Below are 22,025 nucleotides of genomic sequence, written 5' to 3' on the forward strand. Positions count from 1 at the left end.
GGCACATACCTCCACATGTGGTGGTAATGCCCCAAAGTCCAATCCTTCTGGATTTCAGTGCTGCAGGAAATTTCCAAAATAACAAAACAGGTAATAGAAGCAACTCCTGAGCTCACCCTATTAAATATCTTCAAGGACAACAACACACTTGGATACTACAAGAAACTTATAAGTCACTTACTTTCAGCAGCTAGAAATATCATAACTAGACACTGGAAGGACCTATCAGGACTGAACATAGACAACTGGTACCAGTTCTAGTAGCCCTACTAGAAAAGTTAACCAACAACCTCAAACTAGCACAGGGACATGCTACGGAGGATGCCGTCACCCCAGTGTGGTTCCCCTTATTACATATGCAACGCAACAGGACAATGATCTATCCCCCTCCAACAGCATACACATCAATATGGCTGACCTGACCCGACAACCTAGCTACTCCCTCATAAAAATAAACCAAAAGTTGGATGGTATGCCAGGAGGCTACTGTTATAGGTCCATTCTGCCGGACAAGCCATTCCTGATTCTGTGAAAGGCTCTGACCCTTTTGGCATTCCGATTCTTTTACTGTGCTGTCTTTTGCATACAGAGAAATATCACCGCCAATACACCCTTCTCTATCCTTCCTGTAGCGTTTGTTTCCAGGTAGCCATATTCTATCACTCCTTTCTATGCCATGCGCACTATATCTGCATTTTACTTTAAAACCAAGCATGTCAACTCCCTCCTCTTGGTTCAGAAACTTCAAACATTAGCATATAAACAATATACAGCGTGAGCCTCTCCAAATATCTATAGCATGTGCATTTTCACAGCCAATGGCTGAGGATGATGGGAGCTGTAGTTCAACAACATCTGGAGACACAAAAGTTATCCATCCCTGGACTAGTGGCTGGTCAAGAAAAAGTATAAAATCAAGTAAAGATGGGGCCAAATCTGAACCCACATGCAGTGGGCCAATGAACTTTCATTGGGACTTCTCCAGTGCTATCTGTACTTTATTAATAATTCCATAGGCCAACATGTAGGATTCAAGAGGTCCACAAATGGGACAATTCCCCCAAATGGGAATGCTAATTCTGGAGGTTTGTTGCTAATTCTTCCACTCTTTCCCACTATTCTCTCCATGCTGTTATGCGGTTGGTACTGATATGGAAGCCTGTGGCAATGGAACTGCACATTTCCCAAGTTGTTTACAGGGCTCTGCTACAGTTGCCACCAATGCTGGGCATGCGTCCCAAATGTTTCTGAGCAGGTGAAATATGTTTCAGCAAAGCTGAAATATGTCAAAGCTCTTAGGAATCCGACTGCTCCACTTTTCTTTTCGATACTGGAAAAAGGACTGGGGTGCATTTTGTCGAAAGTGTTTGGCATGCTGCAGGATGCTGTCATTTTCTAAAGTGCACCGCAGTCTCCTCCAAGTGCATAATCACAGTGAAAAGCTAAGTGATCTGTGCCACCAATGTATTAAAATATATGATAACAAATGCAGTCAGCACTTTCCATACCATATGCTTGTAAATGGTAGTCTACAGGGAACCAATTAAAACTATGGAAAACTTGGAACATAGACATATGGACCAAGACAGAGCAACTTATCTTGTCACTGCGCTGCTTGCTCAGTACATTGACACGTGAACTGATAATACTATATTATGGGACAATTAATTGCCAGTTTAATTAAACCTCATTTAAAATCAATCTACAGCTGCAATCTAGAACAATGGTTCTCAGCTCATGGTTCTGTGGGCTGAAGCTGGCAGGTGACCAACTAGGCTGCTTCGACTGGCCTAGAGTAGCCTCTTTTAGCTAAACCACCATGTATCCTTCCTCTCCTGCTATGCTTTGGTTTTCCAGCAGCAGACTTAGAATTAAATAAGATGGGGAATGTTTCTAAACATTAGACACCCAAAGGAACTTGACACTACATATTTTGAAAGTTGTTTGTCTGTTCTTTATGTATTTGGACACCAGCAATACAACCAGCAATTCTGAGATCAAGGAACAGGTTTTCATCTATCTTTGTATACAACTGAATGCTATTTTGCATCAGGAGGGTGGCCGAAATCTTTCAACACTACACTGAATTTAACTACTGGCTTCAGAATTGCACTAATTTCTTTGGTTTCTTAGAATTCCTGAGCAATATTGCGTATGAGACTGCTAGGTTAAAATGTAAGGGATATGTCATTGTCTTGAATAAGGCCAATCAATTATGTAGCTCTCACTCTCACCCTCTTTTACATCTGAATCAGCACCAGTGCTTAAGAGGCAGGAATGGGCTAGACTCGGGCTAATACACTGTAGCTGAATCTTGATAGAATGAGGTGCTGTAGGTGGGTGGTTTTCAAGTCCAGAATTAGGGAGATGTCCTGTCCATGAGGTTGCATCCCTCCCCAAGGAATTGACATGCAGGAGTCACTGGAAGGATACAGTAAGTGGTAAACAGTATCTCAGCCCACCCACAGTAGATTTGTCAGCTATGAGGATCCCTGGACCAGGATAGCCACGACTCAGTTACTCACACTCTAATAAACTTTTGCTTAGTTTATTGCAATGCAATAAATTTCAATTCAAATCAATTTCAATCCCTTGAAAATGGTCCAGAAACTTCAGCTGGTACAAAATGTCCAGTTGTTCAGCTGGATAGCACTGAACTGGAAGAACATTTTCTCCTCTGCAGAGAAAGTAGTCTCTATTCAAAGCACTGGGAGAAACACTTTAAATATACAGTAAATTGCTTCCTTGAGAAGGAAAGAAAATATGATCCTTTTAAAACCAGAGCAGTTTTTTTAATTATTCCACAGTAATTTGCGAAGTCCCTTGTGCAGAGATTCCGAAGCACCCATAGCAGGCACTTGGGAAGTGCTGTGCAAGGGGCTTTGCAAGACTGAGCACAGGGCTCTGCACTTGGCACAGAACTTCCCAAATACCTGGCAATCAGCTTGTTGCTATTGTTGTCTACACTGTCTGGCAGCAGCTCACCAGGATTTCAGAGAGGCGTTTCTCCCAGCCCTATCTGGAGAGGCCAGGGATTGAAGCTGCTCGCAAACCAGATGCTCAACACAGAGGAGCTACAGCACTTCTCAGTCTTAATTTAGTGAATTTCTATAGCGCCCTCCCTGCATTGCAGGGGGTTGGACTAGATAATCCCCAGAGTCCTCTCCAACTCTACACTTCTCAGTCCATAAGAAAGCGGCACTCTCACATGGAGGCATCATCATCCATGACATATGGCCATCCGACCTCTACTTAAAAACCTCTAAGGAAGGAGAGTCCACAATTTCTCATAGGAGTCTATTCCACTGTTGAACAGCTCTTACTGTCAGAAAGTTCTTCCTGATTTTTAGTTGAAATCTCCTTTCTTGTAACTTGAAGCCATTGGTTTGGCTTAACAAGCTTGCTCCACCTTCCATGGGACAGCCTAATAATAATGATAATAATAATTTACCCCCTCCATTTGACTGGATTTCCCCAGCCACTCTGGGCAGCTTCCAACAAAATATTAAAAATACAATCAAACATCAAACATTAAAAACTTCCCTAAACAGGGCTGCCTTCAGATGTCTTCTAAAAGTCAGATAGTTGATTGTTTCCTTGACATCTGATGAGAGTGCATTCCACAGGACAGGCACCACCACCAAGAAGGCCCTCTGCCTGCCTCCCTGCAATTTCACTTCTCACAGTGAGGGAACCGCCAGAAGGCGGTTTTAGATATTTGAAAAGGACGTCTGTAAACTCTGTTGGGGGATGCCCCTCAGCTTCTGAGCTCTGTCCACTCCTGCTCCAGACAAATTATGAGATGTTTTGATTTTAAAATAAGTTTATGCTGCTCCAGGGGACTTCTGACAACTCTGTGGTAGGGTGGCTTGTGCCCCTTGTGTGTCCATGGCACACATTTTGAGGACACTTTTCTATATTCCTGCTATCTCCTTTCCATTCCCTCCAGAAGCAGGTGCTGGACCTTCCTCACTAGATAAAGTAAAAGGTAAAGGAGCCCTGGATGGTTAAGTCCAGTCAAAGGTGACTATGGAGTGCAGCACTCATCTCGTTTTTCAGGCCAAGGGAGCTGGCATTTGTCCACAGACAGCTTTCCAGATCATGTGGCCAGCAGTATTAAACCACTTCTGGTGCATGGAGGATTGTGACGCCATTTACCTTCCCACTGCAGTGATACCTATTTATCTATTTGCACGGGTGCGCTTTCAAACTGCTAGGTTGGCAGGAGCTGGGACAGAGCAACTGTCCATCTGCTCACCCCGTCATGCAAATTTGAACTGCCAATGTTCCGATCAGCAAGCCAAAGAGGCTCAGTGATTTAGACCACAGCGCCACCCATGTCACTAGCCAAGGTCAACTGAAGTTCCTTCTGCTTCTAGGAAACTAGAAACCATAGTGGGGAATGCTAGCAGTGACTAAGTAACTAATGCATTCATTTAACCTACCTACTACACTCTGGTGGAAAGTAGTCAAGTGCTCTTAAGATGCGTTACAAACTTGCTCTCTGGGTTTTGGTGTGATGTGCAAAATGGAAACTGCTTCAGTATATCTGAAGGAGCATCCCCATCCACATTGTCCAGCCCAGACACTGAGGTCCTCCTCCAGTTGCCTTCTGGCGGTTCCCTCACTGTGAGAAGTGAAGTTACAGGGAACCAGGCAGGGAGCCTTCTCAGCAGTGGCACCCTCCCTGTGGAACACCCTCCCATCAGATGGCAAGCAAATAAACTACTAAATAAATTTTAGAAGACATCTGAAAGCAGCCCTGTTTCTAATGTTTGACATTTAACTGTGTTTTTATATGCTGCTCTAGATAAGCTGCCTAGAGTGGCTGGGGAAACCCAGCCAGATGGGCAGGATATTATTGATCATAATAATAGGTTTATTATTATTTAAACAATCAAGCGATAGATGATAGATAGATAGATAGATAGATAGATGATAGATAGATAGATAGATGGAAGGAGGGTAATTCAATAGGTGATGTTTTACCAAATCTCTAACTCTCCATGACATCTTCAATCACTAGCATCTCAAGGTGGGGCTAGGAAACAACCCTGACTGAAATCCTGGAGAGCCACTGTCAGTCAGCATAGACTATGCTGAGCGAGAGGAACCAATGCTCTGACTCCTTATAACACAGCTTCCTGTATTATTCTAGTCCAGAGGTTTTCAGCCTTCTTGAGCCCATGGCTTCCTTGACCAACTACATGGGAAAATGCCCTTCGAGCCTCAGAAGCCCAGTTATGTCACCCCTTGCCTGCAGAGCTGGCAGCCCCTCATCCCTTTTCCTTCTGGAGTGTTCCCTCAGGCTCCTCTCCCCTTGTGAGCCAACCTCCCCACTCCACATTGAGGAGCCTCCAGCCTTAGCAGCCGAATGGAAACTGGCCAAAGGTGAATGTGAGGCCAGCACCTTACTCACCTTGGGAGGCTGCAGTGGAGACAGCAGGCACTGCTGGGCCTGCAGGGTGGAAAGGCTCCCTTTTGGCACCGGGCACTCAGCTCCCACACAGGCACTGCACACAGCAGGCACAAGAAAGGCCAGTGTGGCGCCTGCCTGCCCGGACTCCCACTAGGCCAGTGATGGCCAAACGTGGCCCTCCAACTGTTTTGGGACTACAATTCCCATCATCCCTGACCACTGGTCCTGTTAGCTAGGGATGATGGGAGTTGTAGTCCCAAAACAGCTGGAGGGCCAAGTTTGGCCATCACTGCAATAGGTCCATCCACTCCCACAGCAAGGGCTGGTTTACTGGCTGGCTGGCTGGGCTCCCTCACCCACTTGCTTGCTTACTCTGAGGCTGCCTTAGCTCCTGACAACCAGCACCCCCTGGCCAGTCCCAGAGGCACCATTCATTCGCCTGCAGAGCCTGTAGCCAGGCCCGCTGCAACAAATAGCTGTGCAAGCCTTTGGGAGGCAGAGACACGAGAGAGGGCATCAGAGGGGGGGAAGGAAAGAAAGAGGGACAGAGTCCAGTGTTGCCCACGACACCCCTGACCATCATTCAAGGCACCCCAGGGTGCAACAGCACAGTGTTTGAAAACCATTGTTCTAGTCCAGGGGTAGGCAACCTAAGGCCCGTGGGCCAGATGCAGCCCAGACGCTCCAGGAATCAGTGTGTTTTTACATGAGTAGTATGTATGCTTTTATTTAAAATGCATCTCTGGGTTATTTGTGGGGCATAGGAATTCATTCATCCCCCCCAAAAAAAAAAATATAGTCCGGCTCACCACATAGTCTGAGGGACAGTGGACCGACCCACGGCTGAAAAGGGTTGCTGACCCCTGTTCTTGTCTATTAACTGAAGTTGTCCAGTGGCCTTTTACAGTTGAAGCAATATTGACGGGGGAAGCGAAGGTACTTTATACAGAATTTTCAGGAAAATTTAACTTCCAAAAAGGCCTTCTTACATTTAACAAGCCAAGCTAAATGAGGAAATGTTTATGATGTCCATTATCCAAATAGAAGCAGCAAAAGTAGTACCTCTCATATGTTGGGTGGAAGATATATACATACTAATTCCAGTAAATGCAGAGTCTTCTAAACAACAGAATTGATCTAGACATAAAAGACTGGATAACTCTAATGCTGTTAAGAAAAACTTTCAGATGTGCACAACACTAATGAGCTATACCACTTAAAATGCCAGGAGAACATTATGAGCAAACATGGCCACTACGAGTCAGAATGAATGAAAATTAATTATTTTGTGAGAAAAGGTACTCTTTTCTCCCTTCAGGCCAAAGACCTACCAAACACGGTAGGTGGGTGTGAGAGGGTAAGAATGATCTCTAATGCTACCTTAACTGAAACTTACACCTCAACTCTCCACCATCTTGTTGGGAAATAACTGAGAAATACCAGATAATCCTGAAGTCCCATCTGCTGGGGAAACTGTAAAAGAAAAATGACTGGCTGCTTGAATTAAAAAACAAGAGGCTTGACTTTAGCCAAAATAACCCCCAGCAGAATTTTTAAAACAGCAGGTCCTACAGCAGGAACAAAATAGGTAAGGGATTCTTGGTTACAAAATACAGAGGTTAGGCTCAGCCATGTGGTCTGAGTTTGACATATCTGAGCCTCAGATATCTGTTCAGTTACATGGTTCAAAGAGAGAGAGAGAGAGAGAGAGAGAGAGAGAGAGAGAGAGAGAGAGAGGAAACAACACTTACTTCCTCCCCAAAGGTGAGAGAGTGTGACCATTGAACCTTCTCTAGAAATTTACAGCTCTGTGGTCCTTAACAATCATTCATTGTTAGGGTTGACTGCAAAATCTCCCACAAATCTGAAAGTCTTCCAGATGTTTTTGGACTATAACTCCTCCCGTTCTGGATCATCATTCCTGCCCATTGTCCATGCTAGCTGGGGCTGATGGGTTAAAGCACACAATGGGAGGTTTTCCACCCCTGCATTTAAGCAAGAGATAGCCAATGTGTTTTCTCTCCAGCAACTGCAAATCTAGCATCTCAGTGTTTTCCATTTATGTAGTTCTCATAGCTAATAGCTGTTGAGAAGACATCATGCAAAACAACATCAAACCTTGCGTTAAGTGAAATACATTCGACAAACACACAAGACGTTACGTCTTGTGTGTTTGTCGAACAAGAAGACATCCTGGGCATAAAGCACTTAGAAATGCCCCATGAATGTCACAAAACAAGCATGACAATGTGATGTCTTTCAAAAGCACTCTGCCAGTCAGCCGGCTTATGAGGTATCTGAGACTATCATGTCTAAATTGTTTGTTCTGAAAGTAAGGGTCTTTTCTGTTTCAAGATAAATGATCCTTCAGTTGCAAGTGTAAAGTAAAGGTGACATCCAGTCACTTGTAACATTAATTACAGATGTGTATTCATTGTGAACCTCAAGGGCACCTCTCTAAGATGCTACTTCCTGTAAAAAGTGGTGACCTTAAATGCATTATCAAGTGCCTCTGATTCACTTGCTAATGACATCCTCATTAATCTCAAAGTTTGGAAATTCACATAAGAATTTCTCAGAAAACAATTGCCTGGGACAACCCTAGTCCCTCTGTTGCAGAGTATTTTTTCCTAGTGTACTCTTAATATTCCAGAGTACAGCCTGGGTATATTAACACAAGCAGCCTACTATGTAAACTGACACAAGAAACGGCATTACTGCTTAGGGTGTACACTTTTCCATTGTTCATTTGGTAATAGTTTCAATCATTCCAGAGGAAATAATGGTAAAGAACTACATGTTCACATAGAAAAAAAGTGACCCAAGAAGAGACAAGACCGAAGTTTACAATATTATGAATGGCACAGAGGAAGGAGACAGAAATATTTGTCTGACAATAGTAGAACAAAGTAGCTACTAGCTTATCAGTAGATTCAAGAGAGACAAAAGTAAGTACTATATATTGTCACTAACTAATCATTTCCTTCTGGAATTCGCTCCCCCAAAATATGATGATGGACCACAGTTTAGGAAGCTTTAAAGTGGGATTAGACTCCTTTCCAGAGCTTGGGAGGAGCCTCATTTAGCTTCACAAATACCAAAAGTCATCACTGAACAAAAATAAAGAGTACAGCTTAGTTTTGCTGATCTTTTCACCTTGTTAGAAATAGCTGAGTAGAGTCAGCCAATACATAGTTCTCAACATGGAAGCAAAACAGAGAGGAAAATAACACATTTAATTTCCACTGAACTTCTAACCAAAAGAGTAAAAAGAATCGCTGGATTCAGAAAATCTAAGCAACTACCAGCCAGTTGCTAATCTCCCCTTCTCGGGCATGGCACCCCTGAGGAAACTGGTTTTCTAGATCCATTTCATTTGGGGTTTAGGCCCTGTTTTGGCACAGAAACTGCTTTGGTTGCCCCGTATGATGACATCTGTCGGGAGAGAGACAGGGAAATGTTTCCCTGTTAATTCTCCTTGACCTCTTGGCTGCTTCCAGGAGTGGATGTCCAAGTTAGGGGTGAGTGGCACCACTTTGCAGTGCTTCCAGTTCTACCTGGATGGACCTTTCCAGAGGGAGATGCTTGGGGGGTGTTCTTTGGCCCCATGAAGCCTTGGGTGCGGGTTTTATCCCTTATGCTGTCTAACATCTACATGAAACTGCTGAGTGGGGTTATCTGGAGATTTGGAGCATGTTGTCAGCAATATGCTAATGATACACAGCTCAACTTCTCCTTTACATCTGCAGGCATGGCAGTGGATATGCTGAACCACTGTCTTGCCCCAGTAATGGACTAGATGAGAGCCAACGAACTGAAGCTCAATCCAGATAAGACTGAGGCACTGTTACTGGGTGGTTCCCTAGACCAGATGGCAGGGAGGTTGCCTGCTCTTGATGGGGTTACACTTCCTCTGAAGAAATGGGTATGTAGCTTGGGGTTACTCCTGGATCCTCAGTGGCCTGGAGTGCCTTCCATCAGCTTCGGTTGGTGGCCCATCTATGCCCCTATCTGGACAGGGATAGCCTATCTACAGTTGTCTATGCTCTGGTAACCTCAAGGTTAGATTTGTGCAATGTGTTATATGTAGCGATGTCTCTAAAGATGGTTTGGAAATTTCAGCTGGTGCAGAATTTGGCAGCTGGGATGCTCACTAAGCAAGAAAGTTTGAGCATGTTACACTGATCCTGACCCAACTGCATTGGCTGCCATTTAGCTTCTGGGCCCAATTCAAAGTGCTGGTTTTGACCTATAAAGCCTTAAACAGATCAGGACAGCAATACCTCAAGGACCACCTCCCTCCATATGAACCTACCTGAGATCATCCTCTGAGGCCCTTCTCCATGTGCCTCCTCTGTGAGAAGCCTGGAGGGTGGAAACTTGAGAATGGGCCTTTTCTGCAGTGGCTCCCCATTTGTGGAATGCTGCCCCCAGGGTGGTTTGGGGGGTGTCTTCATCATACACTTTAAGCGCCAGCAGAAAATGTTCCCTTTCAGCCAGGCCTTTGGCTGATTAACATCCGATTCCTTTTAAAATGTGTCCTGGGAGGGGATTGTATTCATTTGTTTTTGTTTTATTATGTATGTTGTGTTTTTTATAATGTAATTTTATGTTGTGAACCACCCTGAGTGTGTTCTATAAATTTAATAAATCATAACGATAAATCATAAGAATAAGAATGTTGCCTATGAATTTGGCGTTCAATTTGACCCAACAGTTTTGACGCAGGACGGAGGACACAAAACCATCTGCTGCTTCTCTTTTGAGCAATCACGTGGGAGGGGGAGGGCAATAAACTAATAATAATAATAATAATAATAATAATAATAATAATAATAATAATAATAATAAACTACTACTGGATCTTCTAGAAGTTAAATAAGACCTAACTATCATAGGTCAAGTGGAAACCCCTACAGCAGTAGGAGCATATTCATTCTGCCATTGCAGAAGTGATATACTGCTGTTAAATGCCAGAACATTTAGATACTCTTACATTCTTAATCCCAACTTTACTTGTTTACAGTTAGGGAAACCCTGTGGGTTCCTGAAAGGCAGGAGAGGTCAATCCTACTCTTTCCAAACCTCTAACTGTACTGCAGAGCATAACCTATATTAAATAAATAGACAGCAAATATGAGGATAGAAGTTTCTCCACTATCTTACTAATAGTTCATGTATCCAGGCTCTTACCAGCTTTGCAGATTTATCCTGTTGGCAAAGCCAACACAATAAGAATGCACAACCCTGGCCAGGACAGCTCACTGGAGCCATTAAGGCCCTTAGGTCAATAAACTGCATTTTAAAAAGAGCCAGAAGCTCTTAAGGTGGAATCAATCAATAATGCACATTGTGAAATCTTGATGCAGGACATTTTCAGTGCTATTTTTTAAAGTAATGGTCCAAACTGTAAAAAAATAAAATATAAAAAACCACCTGAAGTTAATTTCCTGCACTTAACTACTGTACTAAGGGCTGCCTCATGAATTGCATTATGGTTTCTTTTCCCTTACAGAGTAGGAAATTTGAAATTGCCATCTGGTACGTATTTGTTGGAAAGCAGCATCCAGTTCTAGATCTCTTGTGAGAGTATGTTTAACATATTTGTAATCCTTATCTGAGCAGGCAAACCTGAAAAGTGTTCAGGACGCTAAACAACTGACTATCAGAGATGAAAGTACTGAATACCCTCCAAGTGTCCCGATTATCTAAGGACAGCCCTGGAATTAGGAAAGCCACCCCAGCTTCTGATTTGATATTGGAATGTCCCTATTCCCCCCTCCAATGTTGCCCCCACCAGCTCAGGGAGGAGGAAGACCCAGCACTTTTCCCAAACAGCGGTGGGGGCAAGGGAGCGTCCCGTTCTCTCTCCATGGCTGCTGCCAGCCTCCTCCCTTGGGCAGCTTATAGTGGCTGCTGGAGATCAAGTGAAGAGGAGGTCCAGCCTCATGTGATATACTGGCTCTGAGGGGCCGGCAGAGAGCAGGAGCCCCCTGAGTGGGAAGAAAAGGGGAGCGGAGAGCATGGACTCTTGATTTTTAAAAGAAAAACAATGTTTTGTGCATGCACATCTAGTCTTGGCCCTTTCTATAATTTATTTATTGGTGTGTGCTTTTATGTTTGTAAATCTACTAAAGAATAAAATTAAATAAAATCGGAATTAAGGGGTTTTCTCAGGACAGCGGAGGGCGTGTGTGCTGTGTCCCATCGGTGCGGCGGTGGCAGCACTTGCCCCTCTTCTGATAGGAATGATGTAGGGGGGAAGGTGGGGTTGAGGAGAGTCAGTTGCAGGGAAATGAGAAATGTCTGTATTTTCATCTGAGGAATGTTGAAGGACATAGTACTGCGGAGGGGAAGAGGGGATGTGTTTGGAAGGAGAGGGGGATACTGGGAGGGGTAGGGGGAACTAAGGGACTCTACTGTTCTATTGTATTATGTGAAAACCCCAATGAACTATAGATTTAAAAATATACATTGTAAATTTATCTTTTGTCACTGGGCAATACTCAAAACTGCACATGTGAAACAGTTTACATCTTTAAAATACAATGTATGTCACATTCTTTAGATCTGCCCTTGAAAACATGTTGCCCTCAAGATGCTTTGGCATTTCCTAACCCCCATCACCCCTTGGCCTTGCTGAATAGGCTCAGTGGCAGTTGAAAGCCAACAGGAGCTGGAGGGCACTAGGATGGAGAAGGCTGCCTTAGATTTCTTGTGCACCGTGAGGTTGTTTTGTTTTGAACTAAAGTTAATAGCAGAATGAGCTTTAAAATCAAGATCAGGCATACCTGGCTTGTTTTCAGCCACTACCTGTTTTCATCCATTACAATTCACCTGGGCATGTGTTTTGGTTTATGACTAGTCCTGCACAAAGTGCATTCAGGCAGATTCTGTACTTCGGTTTCTCTTTTTAGTTCATTCTAGGTAATTATTAACTAAACTGCATCAAATCCACTGCCAACATCTTCTGAGCAAACCTACTCAGTTTGTAAAAGGTCTAATTCCTTTCCAAGGGCCTTGCACAAGACACATCCCCATTGAATTATGCCCTCAATATTGATATTGTATGGCTGATGGTTTTGTTTTACTGTTGCCTATCCTGACTTGAAGAAGCAGGGCAGGTAGGTTATAAATATTGGTTTAGATCTGGAGAAGCATAAGTAGTGTGAGGCTCAGCCAATGGAGCTTTCCCACCACCTCCTTCCACAGCAGACCCTCTCCTGAAAATTCACTCTTGAAGGTCAAGGACCCACTGGAATGGTGTGCAGGAGGCTGCAGGTTCTGCAACAGGAGTAGGGAATAGATAGCATTGAGAAGCAGGGGTCACGTTGCACAAACAGAAGTGCCCTTCCATTGCACCAAGCACCACGGGATCTAATCCAAAGATCTTTCCAATGAATATTTACATTCAATATCATTGTTGTTTTCAACAAAAATGTTTGACATGAAAGGAGAAGCCATAGTCAATTAGTTTCTGCTTGTACTTTATATTAGAAGCCTAAAAGCCACAGGCAGAAAGACATCTAGAATGCCACTCAGGCATGGATAAACTCTCTTTTCTCCTATTTTACTATTTTTGCTGACAATTGCTGGTTCTAATGACAACTTCATAACAGTGTAGAAAGTAACAGTAGCAGACTATGAATACTGCACTCAATCTAGATCTAGAACTTGCCTTGATAGGCACAGACTGCATTTAATCTTTCTGCATGTAAACTGAATTTATAATTAGAGACAAAAAGGTGGAAGATTTCTGACTTGGCATAAGATCACATGATTCAAAATTCAAATATGAATATTTGGCAAAAGACAAGGTGGTGAGTTTGTAACATAAAGAGATTTAGAGTCTTTCAGAGGCCACATCTCTTACAGCTATTTGCAAGAAGTACTGTCCAAACAGAAAAGATCTATCAGTTAAAAGCCTGCCTCACTCACCCTGAATATCTTTCTCTTGTGGACTGGCACTCCTTCCCAACTAAAATACAGCAGAATGAGGACGAGTGGTTCTCATGACAGTCTGAAAAGGCGCAGGTGCCTCACCCTGAAAAGCTGGCTCATTCCCTTCTCATATGATGTTGCAGAGTTTCAAGTCAGGTGGGGGACAGGATCTGTTGTGCAATGTAATAACATTCAGCCACTGGATGCTTTGATTACAAAAAGTTGTATCAGCATTATTTTATCCAGGATGGGAACATAAAGCAATGTTGAGCCATGATTTATAGCTTTTTATCAGCCCAGTGCATTAGCAGTTGTTTCCAGCTTCTCTTTTCTCCCCCAGCCCAACCCACTCATTATCTGACTGAGTAGATTATAGGGGGAGGGAAAGGAAAACCACAACCTTCCTGTCCCTGAAAGAAAACATTTAAGGCTGCAATCCAATAGCAGTGGACGGGGTGGGGGTGAAGGACACTTTTCAGTCTCCAAGCCTTTTGGACGATCTCCAGAGGACACCTTGCCAGCAATGGGTGGAGCCAGAGGCAGAAGCAGGCCAAGCACTGACTGTAAATTCTGCCTTAGTGCAAGAGACTAGTTTCTATACACAGGCACTCAGCCCTCTCTGCCCTCCATCCAGAGAAGCAAGAATCATTCTCAGAGGCAAAATATTTGGTACTGCTACTCCGCATGGTGAGACCACCAGACATCATAAGACTATCACCTGAAGTTCAGTCATCCTGCAATGGAAATTTCAGGACTGGCTGGAACAAGAAAACATACTTGCAAAGAAACAAGCCAAATTTAGGGAAGGCCATTTTACCGTTGACCAATGCTTAGTACTCCAACATCTAATTGAAAAATACCCCTTTTGTAGCACAGTCCCCCTTTATGCTGTCTTTATTTTAAAGCAGCCTTTGACTCCATATCCAGAGCCAAACTTTGGGGGGAAATGGAGGCCTCTAAACTCGACAGGCACTTGCTATATTTAATATGCATGCTACATGAAGAGATTGTGCTCAAAGTGCAATGCAACCCCCAGGGGCATCTTTCCAATGCTATTGGGACTGAGAAAGGTGTGAAACAAGGGTGCATACTGGCTCCATTTTTATTTAATTTCTGTACTAATGATATGGTATCCTATCTCCATAAAATCAATTATCACCCCCCCCAAAATTGGCAGGGAGGCATATCCCAGTCCTGCTGTATGCAGATGATGCAGCAATTTCAAGAACACCCATAGGGCTTAGAAAAGCTATGAAAGCATTGGCAACAGAAAAGCCCATGAGGATTATGCTGCTGAGAATACAAAGAGAAATGCAACTGCCATACTTAAATATCTTAGGACCAAGAGGGACATTATATACCCACAGCTCTTAAACTGTTTGAAGCCAAGTCCATCACACAGCTTTTATATGGTGCCCAGCTAGGCCCCTTCACTAATCTCATATCACTGGAACTACTGCAATCTAAGTTCCTAAAATCAGCTTTTCAAGTGCCAAAATATGTCTCAAATATGTCTTGAGAAAGGTTTTGTAAGGCTAGGGTATGGATGGTCACACTAAATTTCTGGCTTAGACTATCCTTTTACCCAGATGGCCTCCCCCCACCCCAGTGATAAAGGACGACTTTCAAACAACATGGAAACGAGCAGTGGTAGACAAAACGTTAACTCTGGACCTTACCCCACAGCTTTTACTCAGCATGGGCTATGAACAGGCCAAATAAACCATTAAACAGCTTGTGGTTGATACAGAAAGTTAGTCACATCTCGCCAGGTCACCAAATTTCATCACCAGTGAAACCAGCAGGTACCCCACCACCGCAATGACATATTTAACTAATCTTGAGATACCAAAACAATGAAGAGTTTTCACTCTGGCTCATTGCCAGGATCCCCCTTCAGTTTCAGGGAGGAGTGGTAGATTAAATTGATGGACTATGACAAAATGACAAAACCTACCAGAGCAATATGAATCTGGGAAGTGGGGAGCTATGAATCGGCAATTAAAATGAAAAATTTAGTTCTGAGCAAATGGTCTATGTCAAAGGTGGGGAACCTTTAGTTTGCCAGATGTTGAACTCAGTCCCAGCAAGCATGGCCGATGACCCAGGATGATGGGAGTTGCAGTTCAGCAATATCTAGAGGGCCACAAATTGGTCTATGTGTTGGTGGGTGTTAGCAAGAAGAAGAATCTGCCTGACTTTCTTTTCTGACTCTCTGCATACATTAAACAGAGCCCTGTCTTTGTGCCCAGCTGAAGTAGAGCAAAGCCCAGCAAGCAATTCTGGGTTTAGATTGAACGCTTTCTCGGTGTGTGAATAAAACAGCCCAAGATGATCATTGGAAGCAGTTTTTATCCTTCTCTCAGTTACAGGACAGGGAAGCTCAGGTTTCCCAACTCCCTGCTGTTAATGTCCTATTAGGAAACATATTACAGCTTTTTACATAATGAATTACCTGTCAGTCATGGCTACCATGCCAAGTGTAATTAAAATGAAATCAGGTCAACAATTGCACATGCCAACTGTGTATATTTAGAAGGCACTCTCCCTGGGCTTTTAGCAGAAGTTGTCATAGATATTTAAGGTCCAAAATCCAATTATTTTCATATTTTCTTTTTTAAGTACCAATTCCCCCATCTTTCATGCCATTGTCTTAATACGGAATAATATCTCCCTCCTTTGGCAATCTTTACAGAACTTTAGTTTATGGTTGCCATCAATTTTGATTTTAATTAATTTTATAATGTTTTTAGAATGTTGCACTATTTTAGTGTTGTTAGCCGCCCTGAGCCCAGCTTCGGCTGGGGAGGGCGGGATATAAATAAAAATAATTATTATTATTATTATTATTATTATTATTATTATTATTATTATTATTATATCTAACCTTTCACAATAAGAAGGAGGAAGTCAAAGTAAGTGTTAAACAGAACATCTTGATTTATTATCAAACCTTGAACCCACTAGCTACTCTGGAGACTGGATTCACAGAGCAAACTAAACCTCTCTGTTTACTCATTATTATTACTTTATTATTTATACCTGCCCAACTGGCTGGGTCTCCCTAGCCACTCAAGCAGGAATATTCTGCTCCTTCCTTCATATAGGCCTAAGCAGAAACAATTAATGTGGGGGGGGGGATCTCCTTAATCCAAAGATGCTTACCAACCATAACTCAGTAAAAAGCAAGGGCATATTAAATTGCTATATTTTTAGACATTCACTAATAAATCATTGCACAATAAAAGCGGCTGTTAAAATGGAAGACACAGTGACCTCATAATGTTGGTTAGCTGCCTAATTAAAATCTGCTCATCGTTACAAGAGCAGGAAACTGGTTTTGGAAATTGTATTAAACTGAATTAATTCAGTAACAATTTGTAATAATTTGGAAAATCAATAAAAATAATTGGCAAAAAAAATGCTCATCAATCACAGTACAAATATTATACACACACTTTCCCTTGAAAGCATCAGCACTGAAGGTGGCAGCAATGTTTAAACACAGCTGTTATTTTTAAGATCAATTCTGCGCAGTTTTCACATGGCATATTTTCAGTCTGGTATTTCTTGGAAAAATAAAAGGTCAATTTTAAAACACTATTTCTACAAACATATTTTAGGTGCCGCTTTCCAGAAAACAGAACTTCATAAATATTTATTCTTGGCAACAGTGGTTTCCAGTTACTCTGAGTTTTCAATATGCTTATCAAGGCAGTGCTGATAATTTATAATTAACCGTGACTTTTAACACAGAGGGTGTCTATAATTGTTCAATTGTTTACTTAACCCAACTCCTCATTTGTTACATTGAACAATGATTTAAGGAGTCTTCATAGAATCATAGAATTTAAGAGATGGGAGGAACCCAAGGGTCATCTAGTCCAGCCCCCTGCAATGCAGGAATCTCAGCTAAAGCATCCATGACAGGTGGCCACCCAACCTCTCCTCCAGGGAAGGAGATTCCACCACCTCTCATGACAATCTCCTCCAGTGTCAAATAGCTCTTACTGTCAGAAAGTTCTTCCATTAATTTGAGTCCTTCTCACCAGAGCAGAGAACAACTTTGCTCCACCTTCCATGTGACAGTCCTATCAAGTATAACCTGATTCAACAAAATTGCTTATGTACGCGACCACAGCCACTAGGATGCTCTTTGCGCAGGGACAGAAAGAGGACACTGTCCCAACAAAGGACGAATGGCAAGGTAAAGTTGATGGACTATGCAGAAATGGCAAAACTTACAGGAAGATTAAGAAATCAAGAAGATTGCTCCACAAAGTATGGTGAAGGTATGTGGATCTTCTAAAAATTATTGTAAACAATTAAATACATTAACAGGATTAATTTAAAATCAAGCAGTTAAAAGGTGACTTTGGAAGGAATACAGAGAGAAATAGACAAAAGGAGTTACAGGGGAAATGCAGTTTTAAAAATGTTTTTATAAGAAACCAAGGAAGGGGAGGAGGGAAGTCAAATTAACTATGTATTCAATTGTAATTGATGATTATTATAGTTAAATTTAAAAATTTAAAAAGAAATTATTTTAAAAACCACACAATTGTCTCAGTTTCCATTTGAACTAAATAACACCACATTTTTAAATAAAGTTGAATAATACATGTGAAGAGCATTCCAAAGTTAGGATGCCACCTCAGAGAATAGCCTCTCCTCTGTAACTACAGAATGTATCTGTTAAAGTAGGTACTTGGAGAGGTGCTTCTATAGCTCAGGTAGGCTGGTACTGGAAGATGTGTTCCCTCAGTTATCTGGGTCCCAAACCATTTAGGGCTTTAGCATTAAGCACTAGCACTTTAAAATGGACTCAGATATTTGAACAATGAAGCTTTATATTTGAGCTTAAAATTGTATCTTCTCTCTCTTCCACCCCCAAATACTAACACAAACACGCAAACTTTCCACCAACTATCTCTTCTAGTTGAAATACAAGGTGGAAATGCAATCAATCATATTCAGATTAAAATATCTAGGCCTTAAAATCAGCAAGGCCTTAAAATGAGTTTGCTTGTTGCTGGGCCCCTGTCACCGCGCATGACAGATGCGCTCAGTGAAATCCAGGCTGTGGGTCCCAAAGACTCAACACACCAGGCTGTCCCTGGGATCCAGTAATGTCAACTCTCTTTTCTCATCATCATCTTCTTTTAGTCCAATTACCAATGGTTGTTTGTTATATTAGTACTGTTGATTTTAATTTTTAAAGCGGCCCGAGTTCTATTTCAGGGGAAAGGTGAGAGAAATAAATAATATTCTCTTAACAGAAGGGACTGAAGTGTGTCGTTCTTTAAATCTGATTTAGAATATTGCTTTTTAAATGTTCCTGATTTTTCATGTAGATGATTCAAGGATGGGGAAGTTTCCCCCTCCCCTAAGCCCCGACCACTGGCCACGCTGCCTGGGGCTGATGGGAGTTGAAGCCCAGTAACATGCAGGGGACCACTAGTTTCCAATCCTTGTTCTAAAATAATCAGTAGCTAATCAGAAGTTTAAAAGAAAAAGACACTGAGGTTGCAAATGTGTCTTGCTTTTTTACCAGAAGAGAATGTCTGTCTACACAGCCTGTCCTGTTGTATGAACTGGTCCATTAACTATGAAAGCTCAACCCCAAACCAATAATAAATCAGTAGGCATTTAAGCTTTCACAGCACTTTTCGATTTCCTGCTCAGAAACTAATACAGCAGTTTTTCTTAAATTTATCCTTGAATGCAGTTTACCAAGTTTATAATCCACTATGATTGTGCTTTAATTCACTGTTGCAGAGAACTTTCAGGAGCTCGTCTAAAATGTATCATTAGCTTCAGTTTTAACATTTCAATGCTTGGAAATATTCCTTTTGCTTTGTATATGTCTGATCTATTGAGGACAGTGTCCTTTTTCTAGGAAAAAAGGTTTCAGTACTCATCATGAAGTACCCCTCTTGGCTGACTGGCTGCGGCTGCTGCCAGGCGGGCCACACTGCAGGCTGGGCTCAGTGTGGGCGAGAGCCCACCAAGTGCCCAGAGCTAGGCTCACTCTTCTGCCTCTGCGCCATCCGCAAGGCCTTCGAGGAAGCCAGAGTCCACTTGGTGCTGCCAGAGTCCACTGCTGTGCTGCCACAGGATGAGGAGGAAGCACTGCCACCACAGCTGGCATTGCCAGGGGGTCCACAGCTATGGGCACAGGAGAAAATGCGCACCCTCCTCACACACTCACTTCAGAAGCCAAGATTTGGGGAGGAAGGTGTCAGTACTGTGTACTGGTGAGTACTGGCATCCCTCATATCTGAGGGGTATGAGTGCAGGGGGGTGCAGCTATTTCATGAAGGATAGCTCAGTCAGTAGAGCATGAGACTCTTAATCTCAGGGTTGTGGGTTTGAGCCCCATGTTGTGCAAGAGATTCCTGCACTGCAGGGGGTTGGACTAGATGACCCTTGTGGTCTCTTCCAACTCTACAATCCTATGCTTCTAAAAATCCCTTTTTAAGTCTCTTTCTACCAATGTAACTAACTGAAAGATCCAGTGTCATATGCCCTCTTCTATCTTTGGTCCAAGGCTGGCATGGGCAGACCTGTTGTTAGCCAGAACCAAGAAAATCTGGCCACTGGCTTCTCTCAAAGATAGCAGCCTAAGATCTTAGAAGCAGAACTTTAAGAACCGGCCTGAAGACTTTCATGGCTCATTCCCTGCCATGTGACCATGACATCATGCTTAATGTAGGCTTCAGTCTGTTGTTCTGTTCAGGCTTTTGAGATAAGTGGATCATAAATTATGTATTTCCCCCTGTGCTTTGTCATCAGAGATTTTTAAGTATCATGTTCCTTTGTGTTAAAACATTGCTTTGGGGGGGGGGAAGGTTTACCAGAACTAGCATATTAACAAAGGCCAAAAAAAATTATTGCTGTTTGTGTACAATGAAAGAAGAACCTGATAGGAAGTATTAAACAGAGACTTTAAAAAATCATTGTATACAACTTCGGCAACCAAAAAGAGGTGTCAAAACAAGGAAGTTTGTAGCAAAAGACAAATTTATGGTTATTTTCCACCAACAGTAAGAAAGGAAGGTTAGATATGGTGAATTGTACCCACAGGGCTGAATATACAGTAAAGGCAAACTGAACGTAGTCAACATCATCTCTCTTTTTTAAGTGAATATCATTTATGTGTATTTGGCTATGTGGAATGGTGAAAGTGCACTTCTATTATGCTGAGTTAAATCAGGATTTAAATGCTGGATCTTCAGAAAAGCAGTTTTAAACCTTTGTTAAAAGGTATCACCTCCTTCAGACTGAGTTGAAATAGCTAAAATAATAAGAATGTACATATTATCTGCTAGACTTCCATTGCAATTAGAAATACTACACAAACCATCTTAGAGGTAAAGAGATGTCCACACGACTGTACTGGGCCAAACTTTGATTTCGTTCCAATCAATAAACAATTCTGAGTTAAAAACATTCACAACAGCCAAAATATTGCACCAGAAGCTTCATCCACACATAGAAATATACATTTATCATATTTTGTATTATTCCAAATTTGTCAAACATCTTCCTTAACATCTATTCTCTGTGACCTGAACTGTCAAAAACAAAAAATTCTTCAGAGTTCCACACTATTTATTATGGGGTAGAATATTATAGGTTCAATCCTGCACACATTTACCATGGGAGTAAGTCCCACTGAACACAGTGGGATTTAATTTCTGAGTAGGTGCACACAGGATTGTACTGGGTGAACTCTGGGTGAAAGGTCTGTGGTTTTCGAAAGTGACAGGCCCTGAAACTTGCCACCTGCCCTGCACAGGATGCTTTACAAACAAATACACAGCAACTTCTCGGGGTGGGGTGGGGTCTTCACTGCGATCTCCTGTGCAGCTGTTTGATCACCTAAGAAGCACTGGACTCCTTAGAACAAAAGCATTCAAAGGCCTTTCTGTATTCAAGATGCTGATTCACACCAGCTCGTTTGGATGCCTTCCAAAAGTTTTGGTTTTTTTAAAGCAACAATATGACATGCAGGGAGACGAGCTCACAGAGTAAATCAAACAAACAAACCAACAAAAACTTCTTTGCAGTTGCACTCTCGGTCCTGCAGAACTTACCAGCTTGCTTTTGGTGCGCTGCAGAAATTCTTCCATCTTGTTTGTTGGCCTGCAGCTTTTGCGCAGCCAGGGCAAAGTCCCCGGCCAGAGCCGGGCTGCTTTGGGGTAGGGCGGGTCCTGCCCGCTGCTGCAGCTGCCGCCGCTGCCTCTTCGGCTCCGGCTCCCGGCAGAGCAGCCCGCTGCCGGCTCTCCCTCTGGAGGCGAAGCGGGACTCGGCGCCCGGGGCGCGGAGGCGGGAGCCGGGGGAAGAGTTCGCGCGATTTCACAGGCCGGCCGAGCTCCTCCGCCAATCGGCGAGGCGCTCAGGCGGCCTGACGTCACGCAGGCAATTGCTGCACCATGGACAGCGCCCAAAAGTGAGGAGGACGAAGTGGGAATGCAGAGATCTGCAGCGAATGGGGAGAGAAGGAGCCGAGCTCTCGCTGCCGCGTCCAGAGTTGCTGCGCAGGCAGGAGAAGCAGGAGGGCTGGGATGGGTCGCCGGAGGCTTCTGCTCTGGGGGAAAGGTGGCGATTTAACAATGAGGATGCCGCATAACTTTTCGGGTTCTTTTAATGTATTCTTTCT

At 42.9% G+C, this 22,025-nt stretch overlaps 1 protein-coding gene across 9 annotated transcripts in view; it reads right to left on the bottom strand.

The window, feature by feature from the left end:
• Positions 1-21,664, bottom strand: part of PRUNE2 (prune homolog 2 with BCH domain) — a 138,397-nt gene extending 116,733 nt beyond the window's left edge. For all 9 annotated transcript variants that reach the window (XR_014013088.1, XR_014013089.1, XM_081213491.1 and 6 more), the window contains exon 1: positions 21,460-21,664. Coding sequence is in view for 7 of the 9 variants with exons in the window: in XM_081213491.1 (XP_081069617.1) it covers positions 21,460-21,495 (36 nt within the window). In the remaining 2 variants the exon portion in view is untranslated. The remainder of the gene's footprint in view (positions 1-21,459) is intronic.
• Between the last annotated feature and the right edge of the window lie 361 nt (positions 21,665-22,025).

This window comes from Podarcis bocagei (assembly GCF_964188305.1).
Source record: "Podarcis bocagei genome assembly, chromosome: 11".
In the NCBI taxonomy this organism is placed as follows: domain Eukaryota; kingdom Metazoa; phylum Chordata; class Lepidosauria; order Squamata; family Lacertidae; genus Podarcis; species Podarcis bocagei.